Below are 11,178 nucleotides of genomic sequence, written 5' to 3'. Positions count from 1 at the left end.
AGAGTCTTTTTCTATCACTCAGGCTGGAGTGCAGTGATGTGATCTCAGCTCACTGCAACCTCCATCTCTGGCTTCAAAGAGTTCTCCTGCCTCAGCCTCCTGAGGAGCTGGGACTACAGGAGTGCACTACCACACTCAACTAATTTTTATATTTTTAGTAGAGATGAGGTTTTTCCATGTTGACCAGGCTGGTCTCAAACTCCTGACCTAAAGTGATCTGTCCGCCTCGGCCTCCCAAAGCATTGGGATTACAGACATGAACCACCGCTCCCAGCCAGAACCATAGTCTGTTAAAAAGTACATGGACTGTAGGTCAGATACACTGGGGTTTCTCCCCCAGTTCATCACTGGCAAGTGTGTGACATTGGCTTGTTATTTTCTGAGTTTGGTTCTACTCATCTACAGATAAAGTTTCATAAGGGATTTGAATTCTGAACATGTATAAAATTCTTAATATTAAGTGCTGTGTGTGCTCAATAGGTAACACTTTCTCTCCTACTTCTCCCCATGAGAAAGCCTGCATTGTAGATTTTTGGACAATTCCCGGAGAAATCATGAGGTATGACTCTCTCACCTGCAGAATCACAGCAAAGGATCCATCCTACCAATAAGCAGTTCCCTTTGAAATTGCCTATATGTATGAAACTCTCCAGTTCAAGTGAAAACCTCTGAGGATACGCAGGAATGTGTTGTGCTTCTGAGATTTTTACATTTGTTTTACAGAGGGAAGTTTACATTAGTTGAACATAGTTAGGAAACATGTAGTCTACTGGAGTAGAACACATTGTATTCTGAACAATTGAGCAGTCCTCATACTTGGGCTTTCTTCCCAGTTCTTGTGCTATTTTCCCAGACAGCAAATTAATTAAATGGCCTTTGGCCATGACTCTTTGCTGTGAGTCAGCTTTTCTCTCATTTAAAGTGTAGAGATAGAGGGGATTTAATTAGCCCAATGCCTGGCACACTGCATGCATTCAGTAAATGTTTGTTGAGTATTCGAGTTATCTCTACATGAAGGTCACTTTTGCTATTACTATTAATTTATGAGCAGATCAGTAATTTTTGTGCTGATAATATTGACAGTGAACAAGCACTTAAAAGAAAAGTTAACTCACAATTTAAAGGGATGTATCATGAGCATTCAGATAGTCAACAACCTATTTCGAACATATTCACTATTCTTCTAAAGTCCTAAGGCTGTAATTCTACACATGAAGCTCAGATGATTCTAAGATAGGGACTGCAGCAACTATCTGGATATTTTCCCTGCAATGAATGTGTGTGTGTGTGTGTGTGTGTGTGTGTGTGTGTGTGTGTGTATGTGTGTGTATAAGCCCCGACTAAATATAGAGTCCTCATTCTTTGTGTAAGCTACTTAAGAGAAACGATTTTATAGTTTAATTTTTATCTCTTCAGTAGAAGTTATTCGTGCTAGTTTAATCCCAAATCTATACATAAATTATGAACAGTTTAAAAACCCCTTAAAAATAAGTTTTAAAAAAATATTTTTCCTGAAATAATGTTTTTACTGACCTTGAAAAATTTTCTTATGTGTTGTCATGCTCAGCATTTCTTACTGATGACGTACGTGGTGATGATGGCAGTGTGCAGAAAAAGCTTGAGGAAATACACACGGTGCTGATATTTTACTAAAATGAATGTAGCACTCATTCATAATTGTAATTTAATTGTTAAGTAAAAATCTGATTTTCCACTCTCATTCCCTTAAGGCTGGCTCGTTACAGGCCCAAAGCCTGTGTGAATTTACACAGCTGCTTTGAGGCTTTGCGTATTTCCTTGTTTCAGAATCTTTGATTTTTTTTTTAAAGGGGTATTTTTACACTGAAGTAAAACACAACTATTAACACTAGACTCAGGGGAAAAAGAAACTAACAAACCTACAGCTTGAAATGTTTCAATACTTTGCCTTTAAAATTTTGCACATCCTTCAGAAGTTACGAAAATAAAATCCACCACCCGGAAAAAAAAAATTGAGAACAAACTGTCATGATTTCAGAAAATGATAGCAGACGTGCAGGTGTTAACACCAGAGAGCTTACCTCTAAATAAATGGTGCCTTCAAAACAGCCACTATTTACATGTTTTAGAATCCTTTCTTGGGCATGGGTGCCTTTATATTGCCCAATTACCACAAGATGCAAGCCGTGCAGCAGAATGTTTTCAGTATGGTACCCAGCCAAAAGTGAAACAAGTTGCCCACTGACAGAGAGGCCATTTATAGAACATATTCATTTACACCAGTGCTAGGCAGCAACTGAAAGGCAATGCAAAGAAGCAATTTCTCTTTACCTTGCTTGGAGCAAGTCTGACCTGGAGAGCCATGTACACATCCTACGTCAAGGAGGTGATGAAAGCCCCAGTCCTTATAGTGATGACATCTGGAAGAAGACACAATTGTCACTGTGAGCTTTTCAATTACTCCTGGAGACTAAGTGTGAGACGCAGTAGTACAGGATGATTGGATTACGCAAAACGAGACAGATGCCATCTGTGAGCCATTCGTAAGCTGCTGAGTGCCAAAATGAACATCCTTAATAAACGACTGAGTTTCATACCATTTGTAGTTTGGTCAGATTTGAAAGATGAGTTGATTGTTTTTAGATAGTGCTGCAAATAGGCAGGGACTTGGAATCCTCTCTGGCTGTATGAGTAATAACTGTCTCATGCTTAAATTAGAAACATGGGTTTTCAGTTAGGTCTTGAGATTGTTTCCAAAGGATGCTGCTGCATTCATGTTGAAGCATGGTCTGCCCTCTCTGTTTCACTCACAAGGCCCCCAGAGTTTGGAGAAAGAAATCATAAGTTCCTTTCACATCATGGCTAAGAAATGGAAAAATTCTGACTTTTTGTTAGGAAACAAAAGGGGTTCCCATACTCGAAAATAACGGCCATGATACAGTCGGTGGAATGTTTTCAAGAGCTGACAGGAGGCAGTATGGGAGCTCTATGTCTCTCTGTGCCCGAGGCTTCAGAGCTAATCCTTCATTTACAATTCATTCTCTCATCTTTTTACTGGCACCAACTCTATTATGATTTTTATTTTAATTTTTAATTGCTGTGATTACATAGTAGGTGTATATATTTATGGGGTATATGAGATATTTTGATACAGGCATATAATAATGTAATGATCACATCAAGGTAAGTGGGGTTTCCATCACTTCAAGTATTTATTCTTTGTGTTACAAACAATTCAATTACATCCTTTCAGTTATTTGTAATTGTAAAATTAAATTGTTATTGACCATAGTCACTCTGTTGTGCTATCAAATACTAGATCATACACATTCTTTCTGACTCTTTTTTGCATGCATCAACCATCCCCACTCTCCTCCCATCCTCCCACAGCCCTTCTCAGCCTCTGGTAACCATTCTTCTACTTGCCATCTCCATCAGTTCCATTGCTTTAATTTTTAGCGGCCACAAATAAGTGGGAACATACAAAGTTTGTTGTTCTGTGCCTGGCTTATTTCACTTAACATAAAGACTTCCAGTTCCATCCATAGTGTTGCAAATGACGGGATCTCATTCTTTCCTTTAGCTGAAGAGTACTCTATTCTACACCTGTACCACAGTTCTTTATCCACTTGCCTGTTGATGGACACAGGTTGTTTCTTAATCTTGGATATTGTGAAACATGCTGCAATATAAATATACATGGGCATGTAGATACCTCTTCAATAGACCGATTTCCATTCTTTGGGGCATATACCCAGCAGTGGGGTTGCTGGATCATATGGTAGTCCTATCTGTGCTCCTTTGAGGAACCTCCAAACTGTTCTCCATAGTGGCTGTACTAATTTACATTCCCACTAGCAGTGTATGAGGGTTTCCCTTTTCTCCAATGACAAATAACCAGCATTTGTTATTGCCTGTTTTTGGATGAAAACCATTTTAACTGGGGTAAGGTGATATTTTTTTGTAGTTTGATTGGCATTTCTCTGATGATCGTGATGTTGAGCACCTTCTCATATACCTGTTTGCCATTTGTATGTCTTCTGAGAAATGTCTATTCAGAGATTTTGACCATTTCAAAATCATATTATTAGATTTTTTTCTATAGAGTTGTTTGAGCTCCTTATATATTCTGGTTATTAATCCCTTGTCAGATGGGTAGTTGGTGAATATCTTTTTCCCATTCTGCGGATTGGTGTCTTCACTTTGTTGATTATTTTTTTTGCTGTGGCACCAAGTTTAGATGGGAACTTAGCTGTGCGCTGTATTCCTTTTTCCATTACAACATCTTCTTAACCTCTATAAAGAGCACATTCTGCAATACCTACCTGCATACCAAACGCAAAGGTGAAAACCGTGCCTTCAGCAAGTCCAGGCCTTCATAGTTTTCATCTGAATATGTTATTGAATTTGACATTCATAATGCATATTAATAACACTATCAATGCGCTTTTATTAATATACCTTAGATAATTCCTTTATTATGTGATTACCCTGTTTTCTGCTTATATTGTGAGTTCTTACAGAGAAAGACTTTTCTGCCTGCTAGTAACATTGTAACAGCTCTCAGTGTCTTCTTCAGATTTTGGCAGGTGGACCCTCAGTAAATGCAGATTGTCCAAATGCCATGCCCTGCCCTATTTATAACAGTGATAAGCCAGACTTTCACCTTAAAGAGGGCAGGTGGAGGCCGGGTGCAGTGGCTCATGCCTGTAATCCCACACTTTGGGAGGCCGAGGTGGGCAGGTCACAAGGTCAGGAGTTCGAGACCAGCCTGGCCAACATAGTGAAACCCCATCACTACTAAAAATACAAAAAAATTAGCTGGGAATTGTGGCAGGCACCTGTAATCCCAGCAACTCGGGAGGCTTAGGCAGGAGAATTGCTTGAGCCTGTGAGGTAGAGGTTGCAGTGAGCTGACATCGTACTATTCCACTCCAGCCCCAGGTGACAGCGCAATACTCCATCTCAAAAAATAAATAAATAAATAAATAAATAAATAAATAAATAAATAAATAAAGAGGGCAGGTGGAGCTTCCTGGGAGTCGGAGCATAGCATAAACAGAGGACTTGTGCCTGACTCACTCTACTGCCAACAGAGTGCTTTGTGCACAACTCAGATGCCTTCTGAATTACTCAGGTAAACAGTAACCACCCAAAAACTATCCTCCCAGGAATTTGGCACCATACATAGAGAACCAATACTCCAGCAACTCTAATGGATAAAATACTGAAAAATACTAATTTTCTACAATTACATAGGAAAAATATTTGATGGCCAATAGTCTAGTGGGTAGAGATTATGTGTATATGTATATTTACATCTATAATAAGCATCTTTTTTTTTCATCAGAGACACCACATTGGATTTAAGCATCAGCTTTTGAACTACTACTGTGATCTATTGTGAGAATAAGGCATGAGGCATATACATACACATTCAGCAACTCCCATTCTGCTTTCCAAGTCTGTCATTAGACTGATGAAATATTTACATGTGTAGGTTTTATATGTATATGTGTGTATATATATTGTGTGTACATATACTCATTCAGCACATACTTAAGGTAGTTAAAGAACAAAATACATAAAACTCTTCACATTCTTGAGTTGTGAATTGTGCTCCTTGATATTTTATCATGTTTTAAATTATTTTCAGTCCCTTGTATAATTTGTACCCAGAGTTCTTCTTTGTTTGTTAAAACCTGACTCAGCTACTTCCTTCATGATAGAGACATTGAGAAACTTCAAGGTACTAAAGAAACATTTTCAAGATTGTAGCACATAATTTAAAATTTCTTCTTGATAAAATCAAAGGAGAAAATGAGCTCAGATCCACAATTACTAATCCAAATCATCAGGGCCAGATAAGTTTCCAATTTCAGAAAACTTTGAATTTTAGTCAGATAATAGTATCCTTATAGTACATTATATCACATGTCCAAGTGATCTAGAGCTTCCCTCTATAGTCAAACATTGTTTGAGCAGCAAAATGTATAAACATTTGCCACAAGTGGGATAGACAAAAACTAAATAATTTTGTCAATTTGATTTCATCACCAAATTCATTAAGGTCTGGTAATATATTCTGTCACCCTAGGATTATAAAAAGTTTCCACAGATTTTTAGGTTTTCCAATTCACAAAAGGAGTAGTGGACAAATATAGATTAATTATAGTAATCTACAGATTGGTATTGATAATAGAACTCTTGCTAAATTAAACTAAATTCGGCCTAAAGCAGCCTCTGTACAAAACAAACTTCAGTCTAACTTAAGAACATATTCTTAAAACAAGTGGCTGAGCCTCAGCCAATCACAGCAGCTGAGCTTTGGCCCATCACAGACTGCCAACCAATCAGAGCATGTCTGTATCAGGCAAATGCTGAACTGTAACCAATCAAACTGTTTCTGCATGTCATTTCCTTCTCCCATGTAATAGTGCCTGCTGATGTTGGGTGGGGCTCTCTGAAACTCTCCTGGTTCTGAGGGCTGCCCAATACATGAATTATTCTTTCCTCAAATAAACTCTGCTAAATTTAATTTAGCTAAAGATTTTCTTTTAAAACTGTAAATATAATTTAAAATGATGTGGTAAAAATAAAGATGCTGTGTTAACAAAGTCAATTTGTCCTCAAGAAATTAAAAAGTAAAATCTTTGCCCCCAGTGCCAGCACGAAATAAGAGATTTCTCATGATGCTTTCTGCTCCCTTATAGCTGGCTTTGCTTTGGAAGTCTGATGGTGCATATTTTTAGTTTTACTGATTCTCTCTAACCCATTTCTTCCCTTCAGGGCCTTCTACCACATCTATTGTTCACTGCCTTTTTGAAATTGAATTATTCTATGGAATATCACTAAATCATACAAATATTAAGAACAAACGGACTCTATTTTATTGCAGGGAGCCATGAAAATAATGGTCAAAGTTGAGGTAATTTTTTAAATCGGTTTACAGCTTTCATGGAATTTCCTTTAAATTTAGGTCCATGTTAAAGCAAAGATACATGTATACACATATGAGCACATGCTGATTTCACTGCTTCATATTGAGTAATAAATTGTGTCTTGAATGTTAAAGGCACAATAAGGAGCAGTGCCCTATATGGTAACGAATGGCACAGCATCAAAAAACAGTTGGCATGGATGACTAGGTATGAATATCCAAACCATTATTAGATAGTAGTTTCCATACTTTCTCCCATAAACCTAAACCAGGGTTACCAGTGACTGCAAATGTGGACACTTGAGTCTTAGTATCTCATTTTACCTACTTTTAAGCAAGTTGACCATGCGCTGCATCTTATCATAGGTAGTAGAGAGTAAAGGATCATCATTAAGAGGATATAGAAAAGATCTGGTGATATACATTGTATTTGGAAAGAAACATACAAGTTAGAACAATCCAATACCTTGATCACAGAGAAAAATAAACATTGAAAGACAAAGTTAGAGCCTGAATTCGAGGAATATGAATTGTATCTTCAATAGGAAGAGAAAATAGAGTGGAGAGAAGGAAAGAGAGGTCATTCAGTTAAGAGAACTACAAAGTGCAAAGGAAGTGAGAACAGGCAGTGAGATACGCTTTGTTAGAGAATGAGGAATAAGACTAATGCAGGGGTGGAATGTTCACTGGTGAAGGCCTCAAAGGACAAAAGGAGCATGGTGTTCTGGTTCAAAACAGCACTGTTCTTGAGTAGCAGCATGGAAGACAAAATCAGCATATGTGAAAAATTATTTTAACAGCAATATAGGATAGGAGACTACGAAGTGGATATATATTGCCTTATTGAAAAGGCTTGAGGTTTGATTTTGGGGCCTAGAATAACTGAGAAAAATTAGATTTTTAAGAATGCTTGGAAAGGACAGCCTTCTTGGTGAGAAACTGAAGAAGGGAGAATAAGGAAGAACAAAAATAACTTCAAGATTTTGATGCCAACAAATTAAGGGGATCACAGTGCTATTGATAAGAATAGGTTAGGAAAACAGGAAATGAGAAGCAAACTGTGGGATTCAACACATTAACTTTCAGGGTCAGTCCATACTTCAGTGGGCATCGGAATTACCTGGAGACTTTCTGCAACACAGATGGAAGGGCCTCAAAATGGAGTTTCTGATTCATTTGTTTGCACTTCTGAGTACCGCATTTTGAGAAGCGCTTATTTAAATTATGTCTTCTAAGACAATTAACGATGGTTGAAGGTGGAGATGGAGGTCTGAACCAACGACAGAAGTATGAGAATTTTCTATACCCAGGCTATTGTTTAAATTTTGTTCTGGAAATTTCTGACTGACAGCACTTTCTATCATTTTGATACCTTCCATCAACTGTTTCCTTAATTGTATGCTCACATTGAAGTGAAATGAATGTTCATTCTTGGCAGTTGGGAGTAAAAGGGACTGAAAGTTTAAGAAATAAAAACATTCTGAAAATAGACAATGAGTGTATAAGGGAAGATCAGAGCGTAGCTTTTGAAGGATGCAACAGAAAGAGAACCAGGAGGGAACTGCAATCAGACATTATGTGATAATGGGAAAAAAGAGGCTAGGTACTTGACAATCTACTCTAAAAATTTCTTCTCACTCGCTGCAGAGATGGAAAAAGGTGGAAATTTAAAAGGAAAAGTTAATAAGTCTAGTTTGTATTTTAATTATTGTCAAGTACCCAGGTGCTTAAATGAAGGGCTTCATGTACATATAAATTACTTCTGTGCCCTGGCATATTTGTAGAAATCTAAATGAGATGTTGTTCCATTTAAAATTTAAATAACTCCCTTGAGAAAATGCCAACCAGACTGCTTCAACTAGAAGCCAATGCATAAACATGTATTTGTTATTTACTTGTTAATGTGTTCAGTATCTTGATGTACGTATTCCGGTGGTTTTTTTTTTTTTTTTTTTTTTTTTTTTTTTTTTTAAATTTTTTTTTTTTTTTTTTTTTTTGCATGAAAACTGAAGTCCTGTGTAATGTGATTTGATGACCTTAAAATGATGTTTAGAAAAGTAAGCAAACAATATTGTAGTAGATGCAGTCTATACCATTTATACAAAGTCTCCCCCAACCTCTTCAGAAATAACAGTTACAAAGTGATTCTCCACTGTTCCCAAAGGATTCAGACATGTCTGAACTTACACTTTTTACAAAATGGCAGGCTCAGATCCCTGCACCTCACTGTTAAAGGATGATTCAGTGGAGGGGAGTTTGCTTGAGACTCCAGAGCCCAGAGGGTGATTAAGGGGCAAATGGCTGTGTTTAGCAGGCTCAAGCTGAGTGTGTCAGCTTTGGTTCTGGCAAGGCAGCTGCTGGCAGGAATGTTCAGCCATTTCACATTCTCTATATCCTGATTGGAACTTACCTCTTATAAGAATGATTTGAAGTTAAAATGAAGTTGGGGAAAGTTCAAGCAATCCTTAATACTTGAAAATGTGCAGTTTCCAGGCTCCGACTCGGCAAAAATTTGACTAAAGCCAGATTTATATATGTGTGTGTGTGTGTGTGTGTGTGTGTGTGTATGATGCCCATAGGGTTTCTTGGACATAAAATTGTTTTTTGAAAACAACAATATGATGAGTTAAGAGTGAATAAATCAGAAACATACGGATTAAATTTTCCCTGAAATTTGCATGGATTTGGAAGTCATGGAGAAAAGGGCACTTGGCAAGATGTATTTGGGATTTTACTGAACCAAAAACATTTGAGAAATTATCTGAGGTTCTTGGGTGGATGCAAAACTGTGCCAATTTTTTTTTTCATTTTTACAGACAGTTCTAAACTAAAAAAAGAAATAAAAGTCACCTAATTATAATTTAATGAAGATGTGGAATACTGCTTGTACAGCAACTACCAAGCTTCATGGATAAGCATGGGTGTTCTAAGGGATAGGGCTGAGGGCGTTTAAGAACAAAGATAATCAAACACGAGCATTCGTTTCACAAACTGCAAATAAATACTCAATGCCCAAAGATACAGCATGAGTACAACCTGATGCTGTGGAGAAAATGTTTCATTTGCTGGCCGTTTTTTTCCCTCAACCTAAATGAAATGAAACTACACAACAACAATAACTAAAATATCACTTAAAGAAAACACATAGTGATGCTTATGTGTATGCATTATTAGGGTTTTTGTTTGTTTTAATATATAACATGTCTACAGCAGGATACATTTGGTGGTGTGACCATGGGGGGACCTTCTGGGACTCCTTGAATCAGGTAAGACAGAGCCAGGTTTATACTAATTTTGGTGCTTTAGCAAGTAAAAGTAAGCTTCAAGTTGCTTTATAAGCACGTACAAGGTTATTAACAAAATGATATATGAAGAAAACATATACTTTTAAAAAATCTCAGTTCTATTGTTTTTATTGTACTAAATATTGTTCAGCACTAGCTGAACTAGCAAAGATGAACTAGCAAAGATCTTAGTTTAACATTTTTCCCGTCCCTTTTTTTTCTGGTGGATCAAAAGCTAGCATCCTATTCATATAGGATCCTATTCAATAACTATATTCATGTAATAGCTTAGAAAGTAGCTATAAAGAGATTTTCTAAATAGTCACTTTTTAGTGTTTAGTTGAAAAGGAAGGTAGAGAAGAGGAATGGAATACATGGTGAGAGCTTTTATAGGGTTGGATAAGTATGATAATCTTTGTAGTATTAATCCATGGATCTAAAATTTAAACATAAAATGGACATATGCAAGAATATCAGAAACCTCAGCTTACTCAGAATTTGCTCTTGACCCTGGGTAAGTGAATTCACTGTTTTTTACTTTGCTGTTGAGTTCTACTTCTCAAAATGAAGGATCATTTCAGCAGAAAACCTATCATAAGCACTTCTAGGTAATAAGCTAATAATAGGAGCAGTTTTTAAGTGAAATCTGAGCTGAACTGGGGAGTCATTTATAGATCCTGTTAGGTGTGCACATTTTTACTTGGGCAAACTAAATTAGCTGTATAAATAACATTTAAAATATTTGAAAGTCAGTCTCTTGGACCTTTTACCTCTGACAATATCCTGTCAATGCAGGGACGCATAACTTGGAGAGGGTAAACGGCTGTGTACAAGTGGATGAGTTTACTCAGAAGATGGTAAGAAATCCAAGATATGGATGTTTGATTTCTATGTTTTTCTGTAGAGAAAATATCATATCTATCTGAAAGGGATAGGCCTTCATGTTGGCAGACAGGAAGTCCTGAGACCTCTGTG

General features: G+C 37.0%; 1 protein-coding gene across 6 annotated transcripts in view; it reads right to left on the bottom strand.

Annotated features, from left to right (window-relative positions):
• Positions 1-2,696, bottom strand: part of TMEM244 (transmembrane protein 244) — a 34,416-nt gene extending 31,720 nt beyond the window's left edge. For 2 of the 6 annotated variants that reach the window (XM_017533287.2, XM_037740233.1), the window contains exon 1: positions 2,311-2,566. In XM_017533287.2, the coding sequence (XP_017388776.1) occupies positions 2,311-2,343 (33 nt within the window). In that variant the 5' untranslated portion in view covers positions 2,344-2,566. The other 4 variants (XM_017533290.2, XM_037740234.1, XM_017533288.2 and 1 more) reach the window with 3 other exon arrangements.
• Between the last annotated feature and the right edge of the window lie 8,482 nt (positions 2,697-11,178).

The sequence above is a fragment of the Cebus imitator genome, unplaced genomic scaffold, assembly GCF_001604975.1.
Source record: "Cebus imitator isolate Cc_AM_T3 unplaced genomic scaffold, Cebus_imitator-1.0 Scaffold81, whole genome shotgun sequence".
NCBI classification, from domain to species: Eukaryota; Metazoa; Chordata; class Mammalia; order Primates; family Cebidae; genus Cebus; species Cebus imitator.
Note: the sequence above shows the minus strand (reverse complement) of the source record. Positions and strands in the feature narration are given on the sequence as shown.